Source organism: Solenopsis invicta, chromosome 6, assembly GCF_016802725.1.
Source record: "Solenopsis invicta isolate M01_SB chromosome 6, UNIL_Sinv_3.0, whole genome shotgun sequence".
In the NCBI taxonomy this organism is placed as follows: domain Eukaryota; kingdom Metazoa; phylum Arthropoda; class Insecta; order Hymenoptera; family Formicidae; genus Solenopsis; species Solenopsis invicta.
This window is the reverse complement of record NC_052669.1, coordinates 6,406,454-6,431,194: the sequence shown is the minus strand read 5'-3', so window position 1 is coordinate 6,431,194 and position 24,741 is coordinate 6,406,454. Positions and strand designations below refer to the sequence as shown.

At 36.5% G+C, this 24,741-nt stretch overlaps 2 protein-coding genes across 12 annotated transcripts; one reads left to right on the top strand and one right to left on the bottom strand.

Moving 5' to 3' along the window:
- Positions 1 to 3,069: 3,069 nt before the first annotated feature.
- On the top strand, positions 3,070 to 12,185 carry LOC120358126 (protein PFC0760c-like). Of its 11 annotated transcripts, none has more exons than XM_039450893.1 (13): positions 3,070 to 3,571; positions 4,553 to 4,600; positions 6,736 to 6,770; positions 6,862 to 7,077; positions 7,259 to 7,406; positions 7,726 to 7,836; positions 7,932 to 8,291; positions 10,126 to 10,774; positions 10,842 to 10,938; positions 11,085 to 11,184; positions 11,562 to 11,618; positions 11,703 to 11,771; positions 11,859 to 12,185. In XM_039450893.1, the coding sequence occupies exons 5-13, from the start codon at positions 7,346 to 7,348 to the stop codon at positions 12,182 to 12,184; spliced, it is 1,830 nt and encodes a 609-aa protein (XP_039306827.1). In that variant the 5' UTR covers positions 3,070 to 3,571; positions 4,553 to 4,600; positions 6,736 to 6,770; positions 6,862 to 7,077; positions 7,259 to 7,345; the 3' UTR covers position 12,185. The 11 variants fall into 11 exon arrangements, 10 of the variants coding, with proteins under 10 accessions (XP_039306827.1, XP_039306821.1, XP_039306823.1 ...); XM_039450887.1 differs by having other exon boundaries at positions 3,080 to 3,571; positions 7,259 to 7,417; XM_039450884.1 differs by lacking the exons at positions 3,070 to 3,571; positions 4,553 to 4,600 and adding exons at positions 4,604 to 4,742; positions 5,483 to 5,595 and having other exon boundaries at positions 5,665 to 6,770; positions 7,259 to 7,417.
- Positions 8,502 to 9,952, bottom strand: LOC120358127. The gene is made up of 2 exons (XM_039450896.1): positions 9,005 to 9,952; positions 8,502 to 8,630 (listed from the first exon to the last, which is right to left on the bottom strand). The coding sequence occupies exon 1, from the start codon at positions 9,721 to 9,723 to the stop codon at positions 9,007 to 9,009; it is 717 nt and encodes a 238-aa protein (XP_039306830.1). The 5' UTR covers positions 9,724 to 9,952; the 3' UTR covers positions 8,502 to 8,630; positions 9,005 to 9,006.
- Positions 12,186 to 24,741: the final 12,556 nt, after the last annotated feature.

Genomic DNA, 24,741 nt, shown 5'->3' with positions numbered 1-24,741 from the left:
GGGAAAAAATTAAAAAAAAGCTAGTCTTATCAATTCCAAGTAATCTAATTGGCTGATTAAATTTATAAATTGTTAAAACTTTAAACTGCAGCAATCGCTCCTAATTTAATGTATTAATTATTTTAATTAACGAGTTACTTAATTTTTAATTTTAAGTATTATATTTTACACAAAGAAACTATAATTTGCAGAAAATAGAAGAAAACAAAATGATGCGGATATCAATTTTAAGTTTTGCAGTTGGTTATTGTTAAATTTAATTGACTGATTAAGCTAATCAGAGTTGGTGAGACCAGTTTTTAGATTCAATAGAAAAATTTATTAGGATATAAAATTATAAAATTATAAAAATACTATTTAAAACAAGTATTTTGTGTAAATAAAAAAAAAACAAATATTATTTAACATTTATATAGATTTACTTGAAATAAGATATTTATTTTACGTTTCGGTATAAGTATAAATAAATTTGCTTAAACAATAGAAAATACAGAAAATTAAACAAATAATTATTTGTCTACTATACCTATTTCTCAAAAGTACAAACATTTTTAACTCTTAACGTAGTTTTAAATAAATTAATTTTTAACTAACTTACTTTTAGAATACATAAACTTTAACTTATAAGTGGACAAATGTATATCTGTGTAAGAAAGAAAATAATTATAAAATATATTTCTACATAAAAATAACATTTCCTTATTATTTTATAAACTTAATTAACAAATAAAGAATTAAATTTATTTGATGATTCATATTATAATTGTTTTGACTAATCTAATTTAGTATAAAAAATGCTTTTCAAAATTAATTTTTTATTTAACTTAATCTAATCTTAATGTAATTTTTAATTGATTTAGTCTTTTGTTCGCACAATTTCTAACGTAACAAAATTAATATTATATGATTAACTTTATTTAGTTAAAAAGAAATATTAACTCATTAAACTCTATTTTTCAACCATTTTCCCAGTTTTGAACGAAACTCGATCGTCAATCAAGAATCGATTGTACGAGACTCGAAAGCGACCTATCGACGAATATGTCGCGCGACTCACCGCCAACTTCACCACGTCAGGTTTTTTATAGCAACGCCAGAGAGGAACCTGAGAGCGGCCACGGCGGCCTTTTTCCTATAACGCTTCGAAACTCCCGTACACTAGTGACGCACATCTATTCTGGTCAGAATAGGAACTACGTGTCACATCCATTTTGTAACCCGCCGTTAAAAACAGTGTGGATGTTAGCACGGACAACAACCCACATCCATCTCTCGAGAAATGGATGTAGGTTGTTGTCCGTGCTAACATCCATTTTGCTGCAAACTGCATTTTGCTAAAAACTGACGCGTATCGCGTATGTTGCATCCAGAACAGGGGTCGAGAATGTGCACAAATGATTAATTACGTCTACTTTCGCGTAATTTTTTATTTATTTTAGTCTGAATTATTTACATTAACATTGATATTAATACATATCAATACGTTTATGTCCATATTTTGCACAATCATATTTTTACTTAAAAAAGATGTTTAATAGTAACAGAGAGAATTTGGTTCTTTAATAAAGAAACATTCATTTTACCCAGTACTTAAAAAATAATTGTAATTAACATCGCATCATACGATGAAGAAGAAATAAATGTCTTTCCACGAATAAATATACCATCTTTTTATTTTTACATAATTCTTTATTATTTAAATGTCTTCAAATTATGCTTTTGAAAAAATTAGCTTTTTTAATTTTTTTAAATCTTGACGCAACTCTCTCTCTCTCTCTCACTCTTTCTCTCTTTCTCTTTTAACGTGATTGTCCTTTAATTGTTTAGGCCTTCAGTTAGAGAGAGAAAGCATCGCGGTGATAGACATGGAGCAAGCGGCGATGTTATCTCTATGGATACCCTCCTCTTCACTCCCCTCTCGACCCATCACGTTTTCCCTGCTACGTTTAGGCCGTAAAATTCAGAAAGAAGATTTCGGACGATTTCTGCGCAGGGACGTAGAGAGACTAGAAAGCGCCCACTCTTTTTTTATTATGTTACAATGGCATATACATGCATACGCATGATTTACAAATGACAATACGCGCGATTAATATGGCACAATAAATAATAATAATAATAATAATAATAATAATAATGTAATAAAAATCAATGAAATATATGGATACTTGAGTATTATTTTTATTCTCTAACTTACAAACGTGAAGATTATTGATCTGATTTTAATACAACCTTTCAACAGTTTTTTACGAAATATCACGTAAAGATTAATCAAAACTTTACAAAAAAAATTAATAACGAATTATATAATAATATACGATATAAGGTATTAAAGTGTTAATCAGTAAAGTAACGGATTTTAATCAAATTCTTCTCGATATTAATTGATGGCAATTGTGGAAATGATGGAAATGGGATAGCAATGGGATGGAAATATTGGAATGAATGCAATGATGTTAATGGAATGGCAATAATGGAAATGATGACAATGACAATATATATAGCCTGACGGCAATGACGGCAATGATGGAAATGATGGCAATTATGACAATGTTCTCGATGTTAATGATGGCAATGGAATGGCAATATGGAAATAGAATCGCAAAATGAAATGAAAGCAATGAAATGTTATCAAATGCATGGAAATGTTATCAAAAAAATGGCAATGATGGCAATAATAAAAATGGTGGCAATGTCGGCAGTGGCGGCAATGGCGTAATAATAATGGCAATGGTGAAAATGGGATGACAATGATGGCAACGATGGCAATAATGACAATGATGGAAAAGATGAAAAATAGGCCATCCCATTGGATGGCATTGATGGAAAGAATGCAATTATGGAAAGAATGAGATGATGGAAATTATATCAATTAGATGGCAACCCAGCAAACACCAAATATAATTGTTATATAACCTGGGAGTAACAGATAATATAACAGGTGTTATACTAGAGTAGCATAACAATTATATAACTTTACTTTATTATTATAATATAACTAGGTTATAAAACTATTATGTTGCTCCGTTATTTATATGTTATAATAAATGCACATTAATACAACTGTTATATATACGTGTTATACAACAACGGTTGCGTTGATATTATATAAATATTATATAACATAATTTCAATTACCGCCGGAATTATATAACTTCGATAGCATGCGCCATAGCGGCGCGCGCAAGTTCGCGGTTTCTTATTTCCGCTTCCGCTAGTGCTATTATATTCGTGCCACGATTACTGATTGAAGACCCGCGCTCGTCCGTGGGAGATCGTGATCGTGAACCGTGTTCGCGGGTGTCTCGTGCGCGCAACGTCCCGTCGCTCGTGAAAGGACGCGACGCCGGCAAGAGAGTCGAGGACGTGGCTTTGATTCGCTCTCGTACGAGAGCTAGATAACTTAAAGGTAAAGACCCGCGCTCGTCCGTGGGAGATCGTGATCGTGAACCGTGTTCGCGGGTGTCTCGTGCGCGCAACGTCCCGTCGCTCGTGAAAGGACGCGACGCCGGCAAGAGAGTCGAGGACGTGGCTTTGATTCGCTCTCGTACGAGAGCTAGATAACTTAAAGGTATGTATTCGCTATTATAGATTAGAACACGTTGTGCACATTATTGCACATATAATTTGGTGATAATAATATTTTTAAACATTTTAAATTATTTATATATGTATAATTATACATATAATTTATGTAAAGCTTCTTTTATGTGTGCATATATACACACATAAAAGAAGCTTTACATAAATTATATGTATATATTATAAAAATTATAAGAATCATATTTCATATTATTTTTAAGCATTTTTTATTATTTATACATGTATAAATATAAAATTTATACATGTATAAACAGTAAAAAATGCTTAAAAATAATATGAAATATGATTCTTATAAACGTTAGTAACAAGAGAACGGGCCAATAACGAGCAATAAATAAGGTTGTTCAAATTACATCTATTTTCATATTACAAGTAAATAAGTAACGCGGAACTAGTTTCTGCTTCACTATAGGCCTTCTTCTGCCGCTCTAATTATAAATACATAAATTAACTACGGAGTCAAAGTTTCACATCGAGTCGAAAAAGCGTTTTTATAATATTGTCGCAACTATTATTTCCTTATCTCATAAATGCATGCTAGTATCCGTTGTTCGTGACGAAGATCTTTGTATTGTATTTGCCTATCCATCGTATATCTGCGTCAAAATTCGTATAGTTTTTATAATCATTACTTGTAATATGAAAATAGATGTAATTTAAACAACCTTATTTATTGCTCGTTATTGGCTCGTTCTCTTGTTACTGACGTTTATGAAAATACGAGCGACATGTATTATTATATATGATTCTTATAATTTTTGTATGATTAATGCTGTCTATACAATATAACTTGTTAAAAGTAATTTTTAAATAATTTTATTATACTATGAAATTGATAGTAATTGTGTGATTCTTTAATCTTAAATTGAAAAATTATGAATTTAAACATTATAATTATTTTAAACTGTTTTTTTCTTTTTTTTTTGAACGTAATGTAATATTTGTTTAGCATTTTATCTGTGAGTGACCACAACTGCATCATGCCAAAGGATATACGGTATTTATCTAGGAGACGAAAGGAGCAGTTAATAAATTATCAATTACATTGTCATGAAGATCCTCCTTTGTTGCAATCAATTATTCGGAACATAGCACTTGAAGCAGTAGATGAAGCGGTAGATGAATCGGTAGATGAAGCAGTAAATATTGGTTGTATATCTTATAGAAATGATACATTGCCGACAGATCTAAACGGATTAGATGCATTAGAATCACAGTCTCATGTAGAAAGCGAATATGAAGAACATATTGAATCACAAAATGACACTCCTGTGACATTGGAAGATTGTATGGATGAAACGACTTTACGAACAGATTTACACAGATTAATAATAGAAGATAATATTTCACATAACAGTGCTAACAAATTACTTCTGATTCTAAGAAAACACGGTCATGTAGAATTACCTAGTGATGTTAGACTTTTACTTCAAACCCCACGAAATGCGTCTGTAAATTTTAAAGTTATAGATAATGGTCACTATATACACTTTGGCCTTTATTTTGCTCTGGAGCGATCCATAAAAATATGTCACAAATTTTTGAAAGCAAAAGAAATAAAATTAAATGTAAATGTAGACGGTTTGCCAATGTCCAAGAGTTCTGGCAGCCAATTTTGGCCTATTATGGCATCCATTGAGGAAATTGATGTTTATACAGTGCCTTTCATAATTGGAGTATATCATGGTATGCGCAAGCCTAGTGATGCTAATGAATTTCTTTCTGATTTTGTAAATGAATTTATTGAACTTTCTCAACGTGGTATAACTGTTTGCAATGAAACATATACGGTTGTTATTAATGCAATAGTATGTGACGCTCCGGCTAGATCATTTATTAAATATACCAAAAGTCATACTGGATATTTTTCATGTTCTAGATGTGTACAAGAAGGCGATTTTTTCAACAATAGAGTCATTTTTCCTGAAATTGATTGTACTTTACGTACAAACGAAACATTTAGAAATCGAATTCACATTGAACATCACATAGGTAATTCTATATTAGAAAAATTATTAATTGATATGGTTTTACAAATTCCACTGGATTATATGCATTTAGTTTGTTTAGGTGTCATGAAAAGATTGCTGCAATTATGGGTTAAAGGCAACAAAAATATTAGATTGTCAGCAGAAGGTGTAAATTCAGTTTCGAATTATCTAATTGCGATTAAGTCCTGTATTCCATCTGAATTTGCCAGAAAACCAAGAAGTTTACATGATCTGGACAGATGGAAAGCTACAGAGTTTCGTCAATTCTTAATGTATACTGGAATTGTTATTATGAAATCAATAATGCGACCGATACTTTACGATCATTTTGTCTCTCTTAGTGTTGCTATAAGGATATTAAGCGATCCGCAATTATGTATATCATTTAATGCTTATGCAAATTCTCTATTAGTATGGTTTGTTTCCAATTATGGAAATATTTATGGTAATGAATATTTGTCATACAATGTTCATAATCTCGTTCATCTTGCCAACGATGTAAAAACTTTTGGTTGTTTAGACAATTTTAGCTGCTTTAAATTTGAAAATCATATGCAAAAAATTAAAAAGAAGTTACATCAATCTGGAAAACCATTACAAGAATTATCAAATCGAATCTTTGAAGAATTACAAGTACCAATCCAGCCGCTCAATCACACGATGCAATATCCAATTGTAGTTTATAAACATCAATCAGATAATAAGGACATTTCTTATTTACAATTTAAATGTTTCAAGATTGGAATAAATAAAAGTGACAATTGTGCTTTTCTCGATGATAACTCGGTGGTTTTTATTTTTGATATATTTCAACAAAATCGGGTGTTATGTACCCGTGTAAAACGTTTTATAAATCCAAAATCGTTTTTTACTGCACCGTGCGATTCGAGAAAGCTTGGCATATTTCTATTATCAAACACTACTACATTTGACATTATAACAATTCCAGTAACACGAATACAAATGAAATGTTTTAAAGTGAAATATCTTGATGAAGTTGATTCTTATGTTACAATACCGCTTCCTCTTACTAATGATTAGGTGCAGTACAAGTTTATTGTAATATGTTTTAATGTTATAACTTCGTAACAATTTTGTACTTTAATTTGAACTTTCGTTTTCCATGTTAAATACCGTGCAGATTTTGATATCTTGGATTCTGAAGGTTATCAAAAGGTTGGTATTTCGGTGTAAAAGTGTTTAGTAAAACCTTAATTTTGGGTGGATGTTATGTATATTAATGTAAATATTATAATCCTTTTTACAGATCGCAAGGCAAGAATGTCGAATTACAATTATGCGGTTGAACAGTTCCCCGCAGACCAAACATATTCAGAAATACCAATAACATGGCTTAAAGAAGATGACTCGCAGTGCTGGTGGCCGCCTAGAACATCAAACTGTCCGTAGATGATTGCAAACTGTGAAAGTCCGGATTATAAAACATGGGCCACTTATAAAATAAACGTCGTAAAATTGTGCAGTAAGTATAGTGGAGCCTAATACTTAGAACTTGATCGGTTCAGTCGTTATTAATAAGTTCCTACTCGTGAGTGGCCGGTTCGCGTATAGATATATGGGGTTGTCTCGCGCTATATTTATCATATTGTGTCTCTCGATTTTATATGTGTGTCATTATACAGACTTTTTCTTTTATTCTTTAGCATCTCTTGAATCAGCACGAAAACATGCAGCAGATTCACAATATCAGACGACCGATGAAGACCGGTTAGGAAGAGGACAAAGGCCACATGTTCCATATAATCGTTTCAGTAGTGACGCAGAAGAGTGCTCAACAAACAAACCTCGAAAGTATGTAAAAAGTACGTATTTGTATCAATAATATATCTTTACTACATATCACGTTTACATTATAAATGTTTTTGTCTTTGTTTTAAATACTGCACAAGTATTTGTCAATGTCCTGATCTCGTTAGGCTGTCGCTACATTATGTGCGTTTTCGCGATTCGTGTATTTGTATACCATTTATGCTAAGCTAAATATGTATACCATTTGTGCTGAATAATAACTTATTGTAACTAAAAATATTAATTTAAATTGTTAGTAGTACTCATTATGTTTTTATTTTTATTTGTAACGCAGTTATATGAAATGTATTAATTTTTGCAGAAAAACAAGTCGACATTGTTACTTCTAGGCCACCATCGTGCCCTGAAAATTTTGGCTTATCTGAAAAAGGAGCAAACCGCGAATATAGACAAGTTACAACGTCACAACAAGGTATGTTATCAATATAACATTAATTATATGTAATAAATTATATACATGTGTGTCATATAATTTATACATATAATTTATGTTTTAATTTTTTGTAGCAAAACGACTCAAAACGAACAACACTGGTGTTGCTAAACCACTATCACATCCTGAGAGCTCGAAATCATTTAATAAAGGATCAAACGATGAACGTAATAAAATGTCACAAGGGGATAGAAACGCCAATACGAGCACTATTGTCTGTAGGAATAAGTCACCATTGTTGTTTGATGACCGCGAACCTTCTGATGTAGAATATAACGATGAATATAATAGCGACGACTATAATAACGATGAATACAATAACGATGAATCTAATAACGATGAACATAATAACGATGAATATAATAGCGACGACTATAATAACGATGAATCTACTAACGAGGAACATAATAACGATGAAATTCCAACGTCACAAGGTATATTATCAATATTACGTACATTTTGTGTGTGTTATGCGTATATCCCAATGAAAACAGCGTACTCAAAATGATGTCAAAACCGTCATTTAACCGTTTTATGTGGTAACACCACTGTAGACGGCCCAAATAAAGCGTTTTTTTGTGAATTTTTTTTGCATGGAAGGAAAAGTAAGAAGAAAATAATATTTAAGGATGTTATTAAACATGTTTTTAAGTGTTTGTAAAAATTTTTTTATTAAAAAATATTAAAAAATGGCGACGCTATAGCCACTGTCGTGAGACGTGTTTATTTTTTAGGGGTTTGCGGCACGCAGCAGAACCATCGTAGAGATTTATCTGGAACAAAACAAAAAATTTTTTCTTAATCTACATGAGTATAGCTAGAGAAACACGTACGGAATTTGAGAAATATTTATTTTTGAGTAATTGGCACGCATTTAAAAAAAAATTTCAATTTTTGACGGAAAAAACGGTCACATATTTGTCAATAAATAATGTTCTAATCAACTTATCGAAAATTCCGTACGTGTTTCTCTTCGAAATGTTATTTTAAAGAAGTGGTTAAAATTTGGAGTGGAAAGAATGAAAATTGTTTGAGTTATGCTGCGTGCCGTTTTAAAAAACCATGTTTTGAGAAAAACGCGTTTAAAGCTTAGAGACGTGTTTTAGACGGGACAAAATGAAAAATGTGACTGTTTGAAATTTTTTACCATTAGTCTGCTATCCCAGGACCGTAAAGCATCCCTTCTTTGCTCAAGTATTGTTCCTCATTTTCTTTCCGCGACGATTTTGTGCTGGTGCGTGCCTTCTTTGCTGCATCTGTCAAAGCCCGCTCGGAGTGCTCGATCCTTGTCGCATTGGCTTCAAGGCAAAAATTGTATGCTTGGTAGCCGATATCCATCTCCAAAACTTGCATAATTCGTAAAATGTTAGTCAAACCGTCATTGAAGGTGCACACAGCAATATCAGTTGCTGCACATAATACTTTTTTGCCGCTTGAGTAAGATTTTGGCGCCAAGTTCCATACAGCAGCATTGAAACTTTCGTTGCTATTTTGAGTGTAGCCTCCCAAGCAACGATTTAGCAAATCATCACGGCTCAGCTCCTCGTAAATAGGTTTGATAGCTTCAAAAATTTCCTTCGGTAGTGGCGGCTTATGATGGTAAGTAGCCAAGGAATTTGCTGCTTGTGCCTTTTTCCAGTCGCACCAAGACTCCGAGCACTTCTCGTGTTGCGGATTTTCATCGGTTGACATTTTATGAAATAAGGTTGCCCAAATATCATTTTTCATATTTTTCACGGAGTTTGGATTCCGCCGTATCGCTAAACCATAATATATTGTAAGCTCGTCAATTAATTTAGCAGTTAATTTACCTTTTCCTCCGAGGCCTTTTACATTTTTTTTTAAATTTCGCAAACGAGTGCCCATTCTCTTTTGCACGTGATCAATGCACTCTTTCTTTTTCACTTCAAAATCAGAAGGTAAGTCATTAGGCTGTACCCTTCGAGCAGGTATCGATGTGCCGTAGGTAGTCGTTTTGGAGCAGCCCGACACGCTTAAGAAAGAGCGCGAAATTTCACACAAAAAATTTTGTAACAGACATAAGACTTTTTTTAACTCATTCTAGAAGGTTCAAAGTATTTTTTAAAGCAATAAAAAAAAATGCGTATATCCCAATCAAAACAGCGTACTCAAAATGATGTCAAAACCGTCATTTAACCGTTTTATGTGTAAATTCATTAATCTACGTTGAAAATATTTTAATTTATCTCTTAATCATTATATATATGTATATGTGATTTTGTAGCAATTTTTTACTCTAAATTATAGTTAATACACCTTGTAAAAAAACAAAGGATGAAACGATATCACAGTTAAATAACGGTAATATACAAGAAAGCAATAGTAGCCCATTATTAGAATTTGCTTCCGATACGGAAATTGCATCAGATGCAAATGAATCTTTGTACAAAAATACCGACGAAAATAAAAGTCCATCAATGCTAGACTGTAGACGATATTTAAGGAAGAGATCTCGACTTGCATTTCATTCAGTCAAGAATAATGCAAATGCAACTGTTGCTAAAAATAGTGATACAACACTAGTCAACAACACTACTGAAACCGATGAAGATGAAGTGATAGAAGCCAGTCCTATGCAAAGAAGTGTTGCATCTAAAGTCAAACAGTGTTTGAAATTGAAGAGGAAAATTCCTGTAAAACGTTTAGATTTTTCATTATATCCTTCGCCTACACATATTTCTACGCAAATGGAAAATGTTAATACATTAAAAGATAAAGTTAACATAAATTATCTTTCACCAATAAAAGTGCATAAGAAGACCGATATTCAAATTAAAAAATTTATTAAAGTCCAAAATGAAGATCAACCATTAACGAATAAAATAAATAATTTCAATTTGGATGACACAGAAAACAAGCCACAAGAAAAAAAAACGATATTGGAAAAGTTTAATGTGTAAATATCATTTAATAATTGTGTTAATGTAAGTTGCTTTTATATTTAATAAAAACGTTATTTACAGAAGGTCAAAAAGAAAGGACGTTTCAAAGCAGCTTAACATGCGATGTAAAGCTGATAGAGCAAAGTTAAAAGGCTCGGATTGCTGGGAATGCAGAGAAGTAATGCAATATTAATAACAATATAGTTATGAGATATGAATAAATAAATAAATATAAATGATTATAAATATAAATCAAAAAATAAATATAAATAAATAAATATAAATATTTTCATAAAAAAGTAATTCATGACATTTGAGTTTTAGTATTATCAGACTTTGAAATTGTCTAAAGAAAAATTGCAAAAGCGGAAGAATCAATGCTCGCGACATCGGGACAGATTTGAGCGACCAAAGACACCAGAAGGTGTAATAGTTTATTTTATTATCATTCTTTTAGGTCATACATATACATATGTGCAATAAATATAATCTTTTTAAAGGTTTTTGGGATCCAGAATTTTCTGAGACATTTAGCACTTATTGATAGCTAATAAAAGGTGAAATGTTTCGTGATTCGAAATTGTGACACGTGGTACAGAAGCATGTCTTCATTTTGATAACTCATTTTCACATCATACTCCTCATCAATTTCATGTCACTTTGACATCATTTTTACCACGTTGTTTTCACTGGGATGCGTTCATGTACACATGCATAATTAAAACTTTTTATTTCTTACTATTTACAAGCAATATATGTATTAAAAAACTAAAAATAAAATATTGATGTATACATTTTCAGAACAAGACAATCAATCTTCAGGATTTAAGGAAACTTGGCAAGATGTACCCGTAATAAGTACGACATACATTTATAAGAAAGATTAATTACTTGTAAATGTATATAATTACTGGATATAATAAATTTATTGAAATATTTCAGATTTTGTGTCTCCATTGCGTGCTCAACAAGCTCTACAGCAGAAGAATGACGATATTTCTCATATAAAACGTAAATAATTCTTGCACTATTTATATTTTATGTAGCACTCGTTTTAAGTACTTTTATATAAATGGAATATTGTTGATGATGTTGCAGGCTGCCTACAGCAACTCTTACAAATGCAAGCAGCATCAAATTTAACTCTCAAGGACATAAAACAACGACAAATAAAACTAGAAAATGTTATCAAAAGCATTACACCCATTGGATTAAAACCATTGGATAGTGATGACAGTTTGATTGTGGAATTATTACCGTTGGCCACAATAAATAATATGAAAGAATTTGATTCTTTATTAAAAACTTCAAACGAAGCAGTGACGCAATTTGTACTACTGTGTCCAAAAAGTAAGGTGACATTGCATTTATTTCGAAAATTCTTTATTTATTCTTGCAAATCAATTTCGTCCCCTTCAAAGTAATCCCCCCTGATATAATACACTTATTCCAACGGATTTTCCAATCTTCGAAACAGTTGTAATAATCGATTTTAGGAATGGCCTTTAGCTCCTTCTTCGCAGCGAAACGGTGTCCCCGGAGCGGCCGCTTGAGTTTGCTGAATAGCCAGAAGTCGCATGGAGCCAAATCAGGTGAATACGGTGGTTGTGGAACGATATTAGTCGAGTTTTTGGTTAAAAAATCACGAATCACCGTTTCGAGTCGATAGAAGAGATTCAAGCCGCTGCGAAGAAGGAGCTAAAGGCCATGGTATATGTACGGTAATACGTATAGGTACATGGTAATACGTGACATGGGCCTCCCCCGAGGCCCTAAACAGGGTCCAGGGATGGATGGTGGAGACCGGCTCCCTCGGAGAGACGTCTGATCATAGACTTATCTCCATGGAGCTGGTCTCCCCCCCCACGGAGGTGCGAGAGCAACGCCGCCGCACCCGGGATAGGAATCGATGGGTTCTGAGGAAACTCGACCTAGAAGCCCTCGAGGTCAGCCTCCTCGCCTCCACTTGGCCGGAGGGAGGAGCTGACCTCGCCGCCGAGGAGGAGGCGGAGCGCCTCTGTGAGATTATGTCGCGTGCCTGCGACGCCTCCATGCCCCGCAGCAGACCTATGGCGCGCCGCGCCGCCTACTGGTGGTCCGCGGAGCTCGCCGAACTAAGGCGAGCTACCGTGGCCGCCAGGCGGGCGCACACGCGCGCCAAGCGACGGGGCATGGAGGAAGCGTTGACAAACGCCACGGCGGTCCTCAGGGATGCCAGAAAGGCCCTGAGGACCGCCATAGCTCGGGCGAAGGCCGCGGCCTGGGAGGATATGATCTCCGAGCTGGATCGCGACCCATGGGGCAGGCCATACTGTATAGTGATGAAAAGGCTTCGCCCATGGGTGCCTCCAGTCTCGGAGACGCTGGACCCCCAGTTCCTCCAAAGGGTGGTGAACACACTGTTCCCCACCCGGGGAAGGGATATCCCGGAAAAGTCCGGCCCTCCCCCAGGATGGTCGGAAGAACTGGAGGTGTCCAGGCACGAAATGGTCGCGGCCTTCGCCCGAATAACTGGCAAAAAAGCGAAGGCGCCCGGGCCGGATGGCATCTATGCCAAAATCTGGGCCCGGGCATCGCCTATCGTAGGGGAGGCACTTCGTGCCACGTACACGAAGTGCCTCCGGGAAGGCACCTTCCCCAGGAGGTGGAAGAGGGCCCGGCTTGTCCTCCTTAAAAAGGAGGGCAAGCCCGCGGAGAGTCCCTCCGCGTACAGGCCCCTCTGAATGCTGGATGATGCGGGTAAGATCTTCGAGCGAATAATCGCTAACCGCATCATCCGGCATATGGCCCGGAATGGTCCTGAACTGTCCCCCAAAGAATACGGGTTCCGAGAGGCGCGATCGACAATTGACGCGATACGTCAGGTTCGGTCCCTCTCGGAATCCCTAACGGGGGACGGGATGGTGGCGTTGGCGATATCCCTGGATATCGCCAACGCCTTTAATAGTCTCCCCTGGGGCGAGGTGGTGGCGGCGCTGAGCGAGTACTTTCGCCTGCCGCCCTACCTCGTCGCCATCGTTCAGGACTATTTCCGGGATAGGGAGCTGGAGTTCCGCGACAAAGACGGACTCCAGCAGCGGAGGGACGTGTCATGTGGCTTTCCACAGGGGTCCGTGTTGGGCCCCCTGCTATGGAACGCCGCATACGACAAAGTGCTCCGAACGGCCCTCCCCCCACGCTGCTACGTCGTCGGCTACGCTGACGACACGTTCATAGTGGCGGGGGGACCTCCTGGGGAGGAGCAGTCGCCAACGGCGACTGGGCAGTGGCCTGTGTCGTCGGTGCCATAAAAGGCCTGGGCCTGAGGGTGGCCCCGGAGAAGACAGAAGCCATATTCTTTCACGATGGCTCCTCCGGGGTACCGCCCCAGGCCTTCGTCCTGGTGGACAACACCCGTGTTCAGGTGGGTGCAACCCTGAAGTACCTTGGGTTGCACCTGGATGGTCGCTGGGCCTTCGCTGATCACTTTGACCAGCTGGCACAGCGGTTGGGCAGGAGATTGAACGCCCTCAATGGGTTGATGCCCAACCTCCGGGATCCGAGGGTGGGTGCTAGACGCGCGTACGCCCTCGCGATCATGTCCGGGGCCCTGTACGGAGCCCCGGTGTGGTTCCGCGAGGCGCTGGCCAGCCGCCGCATCAAGAAGGTGTTGCACGATGTGCAGCGGCGGCTGGCGCGAAGGATAACGCGCGCGTTTCGCACCGCTCCCAACGCGGCAATCATGGCCCTGGCGGGGCTCCCCCCGGCGGAGTACACGGCCGATGCCCTGGCGTGGACCTACGCCAGGACAAAAGCCATCCGCCTTGAGGGGGGGGTAGTCACCCCCAGGGCCGCCGCGTTGCTACGGGAGAGGGCCCGTCGGCGGGTGATGAGGTCATGGAAGAGGAACCTCATCGACAACCCGCCGGCGGCCGGATCTCGGATCTTGGAGGCCGTCCTACCACACCTGGACGAGTGGGTGGGCCGCCCGTTTGGCGGCTTGTCCTACAGGATGACACAGGTGCTCACCGGGCATGGTTGTTTCGGTGAGTACCTGTGCAGGATAAGGAGGGAGCCGACGACACAGTGCCACCACTGTGGCGCCGCCCGGGACTCCGCGCGGCACACGCTGGAAGAGTGTCCAGCGTGGGAAGAGCTGCGCGGAGTCTTGAGGGCCGAAGTGGGAGATGACCTCTCCCTGCCGGCCATCATCAGTCAGATGGTCGGCAGGGAGAGCGCCTGGAAGGCGGTCTCCTCCTTCTGCGAGCGAGTCATGCTGCAGAAGGAGGAGGCCGAAAAGGTGCGGGAGCGTCAGCCTGGGGGTCGTATGCCCCCAGGCGACGCGAGGAACAGAAGGGGCGGCGGAGACGGGGGTCACGCTTCGTCTCGGCCCCCGCCCCGTCCGCCCCGACCGAGAAGAAGCGGCCCCCGCCCCCGGAGTTCCACCGGGCGGCGGCGGGGCAGAAGAGCCGTGGCGGTCGCCCCCTCGCTCCCCACTATTGCGGAGGAGAGGGACGACGGCGACCGCCACAGGAATGATGAAATGGAGCGACCCTCCTCCCCTGCGGCTGCCGGCCCAGCTTTCGGGACGCGCAGCCGTGGGAGGAGGGCAGCTCCCCATGTAAGTGAGCCCGGCGAGGCAAACCTGACTTAACGGTCCGGGGGAGCGATCGCGCGTCACAATGCGCCATCGCTCCCCCTCTAGCGCCTCGCCGGGGTGCTGGTGGGGGGAGGGGAAGGAACTCCTTCCTACCTCCTCCCCCCCCAACACGGAGAAGAGTATGCCGCCGCGCCGGGCTAGTCCGGCGCGTAGGGGCCCGGGACATCCGGCCGGGGGGCCGGACTCCCGGGCTTTACCCCCGTAAACATCACAAGGGGAAGAGGCGGGGGAGGGCTGGTGTCCTTCTCCCCCAACCTTAGGCCGGCTTGGCCTTACGGCCCTGCCGGGGGACCGGCACCAGGGTACCCCCCGGCGTGCTGAGTCGGCCTCGGCCGACCTGGTCCGGGGGGCTCCGGAAGCATGCTGTACGCGTTCCCGGAGTCCCCCCCAGTCATGGACCTGAGCTGGACACCCGGAGAGGTTTTAGTGGGTATGTCCTCGCCGACACGTTGTCGGCGGGGAAGAGCCCCACATAACCGCCAGGCCACCCCCGGGGCCTGGGGTATGCGGTAACGCATTTCCTCTCCGTTAACAAAAAAAAAAAAAAAAAAGCTATCAGAACACATAGATATTGGAGAAAATCGCAAAAATAATTTTACTCAAAAATTTTGGTCTGATGTAAGCCTTTCGTTTTTCACTTTAGCGATTCGATCCATCATGATAAAAGTTAGAACTCTTCTGGGGGCTATCAGAACACACAGATATTGGAGAAATTCGCAAAAAAATTTTTCTCAAAAATTTTGGTCTGATATAAGCCTTTCGTTTTTCACTTTAGCGATTCGATCCATCATGAAAAAAGTTAATACACTTCTGGGGTTATCAGAACACACAGATATTGGAGAATATAGCAAAAATAATTTTACTCAAAAATTTCGAAGTTTGACTGATATAAGTCTTTCGTTTTTCACTTTAGCGATTCGATCAAACATGATAAAAGTTAGAACTCTTCTGGGGGCTGTCAAAACACAAAAATATTGGAGAAATTCGCAAAAAAATTTTTCTCAAAAATTTTGGTCTGATATAAGCCTTTCGTTTTTCACTTTAGCGATTCGATCCATCATGAAAAAAGTTAATACACTTCTGGGGTTATCAGAACACACAGATATTGGAGAATATCGCAAAAATAATTTTACTCAAAAATTTCGAAGTTTGACTGATATAAGTCTTTCGTTTTTCACTTTAGCGATTCGATCAAACATGATAAAAGTTAGAACTCTTCTGGGGGCTGTCAAAACACAAAAATATTGAAGAAATTCGCAAAAAAAATTTTTCTCAAAAATTTTGGTCGGATATAAGTCTTTCGTTTTTCACTTTAGGGATTCGATCCATCATGATTAAAGTTAAAACTATTCTGGGGGCTATCAGAACACAGAAATATTGGAGAAATTCGCAAAAAAAATTTTTCTCAATAATTTTGGTCTGATATAAGCCTTTCGTTTTTCACTTTAGCGATTCGATCCATCATGATAAAAGTTAGAACTCTTCTGGGGGCTATCAGAACACACAGATATTGGAGAAATTCGCAAAAAAATTTTTCTCAAAAATTTTGGTCTGATATAAGTCTTTCGTTTTTCACTTTAGCGATTCGATCCATCATGAAAAAAGTTAATACACTTCTGGGGTTATCAGAACACACAGATATTGGAGAATATCGCAAAAATAATTTTACTCAAAAATTTCGAAGTTTGACTGATATAAGTCTTTCGTTTTTCACTTTAGCGATTCGATCCATCATGATAAAAGTTAGAACTCTTCTGGGGGCTATCAGAACACAGAAATATTGGAGAAATTCGCAAAAAAAATTTTTCTCAAAAATTTTGGTCTGATATAAGTCTTTCGTTTTTCACTTTAGCGATTCGATCCATCATGATAAAAGTTAAAACTCTTCTGGGGCTATCAGAACACACAGATATTGGAGAAATTCGCAAAAATAATTTTACTCAAAAATTTCGAAGTTTGACTGATATAAGTCTTTCGTTTTTCACTTTAGCGATTCGATCAATCATGATAAAAGTTAGAACTCTTCTGGGGGCTATCAGAACACAAAAATATTGGAGAAATTCGAAAAAAAAATTTTTCTCAAAAATTTTGTTCTGATATAAGTCTTTCGTTTTTCACTTTAGCGATTCGATCCATCATGATAAAAGTTAAAACTACTTCTGGGGGCTATCAGAACACAGAGATATTGGAGAAATTCGCAAAAAAAATTTTTCTCAAAAATTTTGAGTTGCTGATATAAGTCTTTCGTTTTTCACTTTAGCGATTCGATCCATCATGATAAAAGTTAGAACTCTTCTGGAGGCTATCAGAACACAGAAATATTGGAGAAATTCGAAAAAAAAATTTTTCTCAAAAATTTTGGTCTGATATAAGTCTTTCGTTTTTCACTTTAGAGATTCGATCAATCATGAAAAAAGTTAATACACTTCTGGGGTTATCAGAACACACAGATATTGGAGAATATCGCAAAAATCGTTTTACTCAAAAATTTCGAAGTTTGACTGATATAAGTCTTTCGTTTTTCACTTTAGCGATTCGATCAATCATGATAAAAGTTTGAACTCTTCTGGGGGCTATCAGAACACATAGATATTGGAGAAAATCGCAAAAATAATTTTACTCAAAAATTTCGAAGTTTGACTGATATAAGTCTTTCGTTTTTCACTTTAGGGATTCGATCCATCATGATTAAAGTTAAAACTATTCTGGGGGCTATCAGAACACAGAAATGTTGGAGAAATTTGCAAAAAAAGTTTTTCTCAAAGATTTTGGTCTGATATAAGTCTTTCGTTTTTCACTTTAGCGATTCGATCCATCATGATAAAATTTAGAAAACTTCTGGGGGATATCAGAACACAGAGATAATGGAGAAAGTCGCAAAAAAAGTTTTACTCAAACATTTCGAATTTTGACTGATATAACTCTTTCGTTTTTCACTTTAGCGATTCGATCCATCATGATAAAAGTTAGAACTCTTCTGGGGGCTATCAGAACACAGAGATATTGGAGAAATTCGCAAAAATAATTTTACTCAAAAATTTCGAAGTTTGACTGGATATAAGTCTTTCGTTTTTCACTTTAGCGATTCGATCCATCATGATAAAAGTTAGAACTCTTCTGGGGGCTATCAGAAACACAGAATATTGGAGAAATTCGCAAAAAAAATTTTACTCAAAAATTTTGAGTCTGATATAAGTCTTTCGTTTTTCACTTTAACGATTCGATCCATCATGATAAAAGTTAGAACTCTTCTGGGGGCTATCAGAATACAGAAATATTGGAGAAATTCGCAAAAAAAATTTTCTCAATAATTTTGGTCTGATATAAGCCTTTCGTTTTTCACTTTAGCGATTCGATCCATCATGATAAAAGTTAGAACTCTTCTGGGGGCTATCAGAACACAGAGATATTGGAGAAATTCGCAAAAAAATTTTTCTCAAAAATTTTGGTCTGATATAAGTCTTTCGTTTTTCACTTTAGCGATTCGATCCATCATGATAAAAGTTAGAACTCTTCTGGTGGCTATCAGAACACAGAAATATTGGAGAAATTCGCAAAAAAAATTTTTCTCAAAAATTTTGGTCTGATATAAGTCTTTCGTTTTTCACTTTAGCGATTCGATCCATCATGATAAAAGTTAGAACTCTTCTGGTGGCTATCAGAACACAAAAATATTGGAGAAATTCGCAAAAAAAATTTTTCTCATAAATTTTGGTCTGATATACGTCTTTCGTTTTTCACTTTAGCGATTCGATCCATCATGAAAAAAGTTAATACACTTCTGGGGGTATCAGAACACACAGATATTGAAGAATATTCGCAAAAATACTTTTACTCAAAAATTTCGAAGTTTGACTGATATAAGTCTTTCGTTTTTCACTTTAGCTATTCGATCCATCATGATAAAAGTTAAAACTCTTCTGGGGGCTATCAGAACACATAGATATTGGAGAAAATCGCAAAAATAATTTTACTCAAAAATTTCGAAGTTTGACTGATATAAGTCTTTCGTTTTTCACTTTAGGGATTCGATCCATCATGATTAAAGTTAAAACTATTCTGGGGGCTATCAGAACACAGAAATATTGGAGAAATTCGCAAAAAAAGTTTTTCTCAAAGATTTTGGTCTGATATAAGTCTTTCGTTTTTCACTTTAGCGATTCGATCCATCATGATAAAAGTTAGAACTCTTCTGGGGGCTATCAGAACACAGAAATATTGGAGAAATTCGCAAAAAAAGTTTTACTCAAACATTTCGAATTTTGACTGATATAACTCTTTCGTTTTTCACTTTAGCGATTCGATCCATCATGATAAAAGTTAGAACTCTTCTGGGGCTATCAGAACACAGAGATATTGGAGAAATTCGCAAAAATAATTTTACTCAAAAATTTCGAAGTTTGACTGATATAAGTCTTTCGTTTTTCACTTTAGCGATTCGATCCATCATGATAAAAGTTAGAACTCTTCTGAGGGCTATCAGAACACAGAAATATTGGAGAAATTCGCAAAAAAAATTTTTCTCAAAAATTTTGGTCTGATATAAGCTCTTTCGTTTTTCACTTTAGCGATTCGATCCATCATGATAAAAGTTAGAACTCTTCTGGGGCTATCAGAACACAGAAATATTGGAGAAATTCGCAAAAAAATTTTTCTCAAAAATTTTGGTCTGATATAAGTCTTTCGTTTTTCACTTTAGCGATTCGATCCATCATGATAAAAGTTAGAACTCTTCTGGGGGCTATCAGAACACAGAAATATTGGAGAAATTCGCAAAAAAAATTTTCTCAAAAATTTTGGTCTGATATAAGTCTTTCGTTTTTCACTTTAGCGATTCGATCCATCATGATAAAAGTTAGAACTCTTCTGGGGGCTATCAGAACACAGAGATATTGGAGAAATTCGCAAAAAAATTTTTCTCAAAAATTTTGGTCTGATATAAGTCTTTCGTTTTTCACTTTAGCGATTCGATCCATCATGATAAAAGTTAGAACTCTTCTGGTGGCTATCAGAACACAGAGATATTGGAGAAATTCGCAAAAAAAATTTTTCTCAAAAATTTTGGTCTGATATAAGTCTTTCGTTTTTCACTTTAGCGATTCGATCCATCATGATAAAAGTTAGAACTCTTCTGGGGGCTATCAGAACACAAAAATATTGGAGAAATTCGCAAAAAAAATTTTTCTCAAAAATTTTGGTCTGATATAAGTCTTTCGTTTTTCACTTTAGCGATTCGATCCATCATGAAAAAAGTTAATACACTTCTGGGGTTATCAGAACACACAGATATTGGAGAATATTGCAAAAATAATTTTACTCAAAAATTTCGAAGTTTGACTGATATAAGTCTTTCGTTTTTCACTTTAGCGATTCGATCCATCATGATAAAAGTTAGAACTCTTCTGGGGGCTATCAGAACACATAGATATTGGAGAAAATCGCAAAAATAATTTTACTCAAAAATTCGAAGTTTGACTGATATAAGTCTTTCGTTTTTCACTTTAGCGATTCGATCCATCATGATAAAAGTTAGAACTATTCTGGGGGCTATCAGAACACAGAAATATTGGAGAAATTCGCAAAAAAAATTTTTCTCAAAAATTTTGGTCTGATATAAGTCTTTCGTTTTTCACTTTAGCGATTCGATCCATCATGATAAAAGTTAGAACTCTTCTGGTGGCTATCAGAACACACAGATATTGGAGAAAATCGCAAAAATAATTTTACTCAAAAATTTCAAAGTTTGACTGATATAAGTCTTTCGTTTTTCACTTTAGCGATTCGATCCATCATGATAAAAGTTAGAACTCTTCTGGTGGCTATCAGAACACATAGATATTGGAGAAAATCGCAAAAATAATTTTACTCAAAAATTTCGAAGTTTGACTGATATAAGTCTTTCGTTTTTCACTTTAGCGATTCGATCCATCATGATAAAAGTTAGAACTCTTCTGGTGGCTATCAGAACACATAGATATTGGAGAAAATCGCAAAAATAATTTTACTCAAAAATTTCGAAGTTTGACTGATATAAGTCTTTCGTTTTTCACTTTAGCGATTCGATCCATCATGATAAAAGTTAGAACTCTTCTGGGGGCTATCAGAACACACAGATATTGGAGAAATTCGGAAAAAAATTTTTCTCAAAAATTTTGGTCTGATATAAGTCTTTCGTTTTTCACTTTAGCGATTCGATCCACCATGATAAAAGTTAAAACTCTTCTGGTGGCTATCAGAACACAGAAAAATTGGAGAAATTCGCAAAAAAAATTTTTCTCAAAAATTTTGGTCTGATATAAGTCTTTCGTTTTTCACTTTAGCGATTCGATCCATCATGATAAAAGTTAGAACTCTTCTGGTGGCTATCAGAACACAAAAATATTGGAGAAATTCGCAAAAAAAATTTTTCTCATAAATTTTGGTCTGATATACGTCTTTCGTTTTTCACTTTAGCGATTCGATCCATCATGAAAAAAGTTAATACAATTCTGGGGGTATCAGAACACACAGATATTGAAGAATATTGCAAAAATACTTTTACTCAAAAATTTCGAAGTTTGACTGAAATAAGTCTTTCGTTTTTCACTTTAGCTATTCGATCAATCATGATAAAAGTTAAAACTCTTCTGGGGGCTATCAGAACACATAGATATTGGAGAAAATCGCAAAAATAATTTTACTCAAAGATTTCGAAGTTTGACTGATATAAGTCTTTCGTTTTTCACTTTAGGGATTCGATCCATCATGATTAAAGTTAAAACTATTCTGGGGGCTATCAGAACACAGAAATGTTGGAGAAATTTGCAAAAAAAGTTTTTCTCAAAGATTTTGGTCTGATATAAGTCTTTCGTTTTTCACTTTAGCGATTCGATCCATCATGATAAAATTTAGAAAACTTCTGGGGGATATCAGAACACAGAGATAATGGAGAAAGTCGCAAAAAAAGTTTTACTCAAACATTTCGAATTTTGACTGATATAACTCTTTCGTTTTTCACTTTAGCGATTCGATCCATCATGATAAAAGTTAGAACTTTTTTGGGAGCTATCAGAACACATAGATATTGGAGAAAATCGCAAAAATAATTTTACTCAAAAATTTCGAAGTTTGACTGATATAAGTCTTTCGTTTTTCACTTTAGCGATTCGATCCATCATGATAAAAGTTAGGACTCTTCTGAGGGCTATCAAAACACAGAAATATTGGAGAAATTCGCAAAAAAAATTTTTCTCAAAAATTTTGGTCTGATATAAGCCTTTCGTTTTTCACTTTAGCGATTCGATCCATCATGATAAAAGTTAGAACTCTTCTGGTGGCTATCAGAACACAGAAATATTGGAGAAATTCGCAAAAAAATTTTTCTCATAAATTTTGGTCTGATATAAGTCTCTCGTTTTTCACTTTAACGATTCGATCCATCATGATAAAAGTTAGAACTCTTCTGGGGGCTATCAGAATACAGAAATATTGGAGAAATTCGCAAAAAAAATTTTCTCAATAATTTTGGTCTGATAGAAGCCTTTCGTTTTTCACTTTAGCGATTCGATCCATCATGATAAAAGTTAGAACTCTTCTGGGGGCTATCAGAACACACAGATATTGGAGAAATTCGGAAAAAAATTTTTCTCAAAAATTTTGGTCTGATATAAGTCTTTCGTTTTTCACTTTAGCGATTCGATCCATCATGATAAAAGTTAAAACTCTTCTGGTGGCTATCAGAACACAGAAAAATTGGAGAAATTCGCAAAAAAAATTTTTCTCAAAAATTTTGGTCTGATATAAGTCTTTCGTTTTTCACTTTAGCGATTCGATCCATCATGATAAAAGTTAGAACTCTTCTGGTGGCTATCAGAACACAAAAATATTGGAGAAATTCGCAAAAAAAATTTTTCTCAAAAATTTTGGTCTGCTATAAGTCTTTCGTTTTTCACTTTAGAGATTCGATCAATCATGAAAAAAGTTAATACACTTCTGGGGTTATCAGAACACACAGATATTGGAGAATATCGCAAAAATAATTTTACTCAAAAATTTCGAAGTTTGACTGATATAAGTCTTTCGTTTTTCACTTTAGCGATTCGATCAATCATGATAAAAGTTAGAACTCTTCTGGGGGCTATCAGAACACATAGATATTGGAGAAAATCGCAAAAATAATTTTACTCAAAATTTCGAAGTTTGACTGATATAAGTCTTTCGTTTTTCACTTTAGGGATTCGATCCATCATGATTAAAGTTAAAACTATTCTGGGGGCTATCAAAACACAGAAATATTGGAGAAATTCGCAAAAAAAATTTTTCTCAAAAATTTTGGTCTGATATAAGTCTTTCGTGTTTCACTTTAGCGTTTCGATCCATCATGATAAAACTTAAAACTCTTCTGGTGGCTATCAGAACACAGAAATATTGGAGAAATTCGCAAAAAAAATTTTTCTCAAAAATTTTGGTCTGATATAAGTCTTTCGTTTTTCACTTTAGCGATTCGATCCATCATGATAAAAGTTAGAACTCTTCTGGTGGCTATCAGAACACATAGATATTGGAGAAAATCGCAAAAATAATTTTACTCAAAAATTTCGAAGTTTGACTGATATAAGTCTTTCGTTTTTCACTTTAGCGATTCGATCCATCATGATAAAAGTTAGAACTCTTCTGGTGGCTATCAGAACACATAGATATTGGAGAAAATCGTAAAAATAATTTTACTCAAAAATTTCGAAGTTTGACTGATATAAGTCTTTCGTTTTTCACTTTAGCGATTCGATCCATCATGATAAAAGTTAGAACTCTTCTGGTGGCTATCAGAACACATAGATATTGGAGAAAATCGCAAAAATAATTTTACTCAAAAATTTCGAAGTTTGACTGATATAAGTCTTTCGTTTTTCACTTTAGCGATTCGATCCATCATGATAAAAGTTAGAACTCTTCTGAGGGCTATCAAAACACAGAAATATTGGAGAAATTCGCAAAAAAAATTTTTCTCAAAAATTTTGGTCTGATATAAGTCTTTCGTTTTTCACTTTAGCGATTCGATCCATCATGATAAAATTTAGAAAACTTCTGGGGGATATCAGAACACAGAGATAATGGAGAAAGTCGCAAAAAAAGTTTTACTCAAACATTTCGAATTTTGACTGATATAACTCTTTCATTTTTCACTTTAGCGATTCGATCCATCATGATAAAAGTTAGAACTTTTTTGGGAGCTATCAGAACACATAGATATTGGAGAAAATCGCAAAAATAATTTTACTCAAAAATTTTGAAGTTTGACTGATATAAGTCTTTCGTTTTTCACTTTAGCGATTCGATCCATCATGATAAAAGTTAGAACTCTTC

Excerpts from the sequence above, each read along its gene's own strand:
- LOC120358126 (XM_039450889.1), top strand. The coding sequence starts at position 7,005 with ATGATTGCAAACTGTGAAAGTCCGGATTATAAAACATGGGCCACTTAT. Across the intron at positions 7,078-7,258 it reads AAACGTCGTAAAATTGTGCA|CATCTCTTGAATCAGCACGA; the intron begins GTAAGTATAGTG and ends TTTATTCTTTAG. Across the intron at positions 11,185-11,561 it reads GCGACCAAAGACACCAGAAG|AACAAGACAATCAATCTTCA; the intron begins GTGTAATAGTTT and ends ATACATTTTCAG.
- LOC120358127 (XM_039450896.1), bottom strand. The coding sequence starts at position 9,723 with ATGGGCACTCGTTTGCGAAATTTAAAAAAAAATGTAAAAGGCCTCGGA.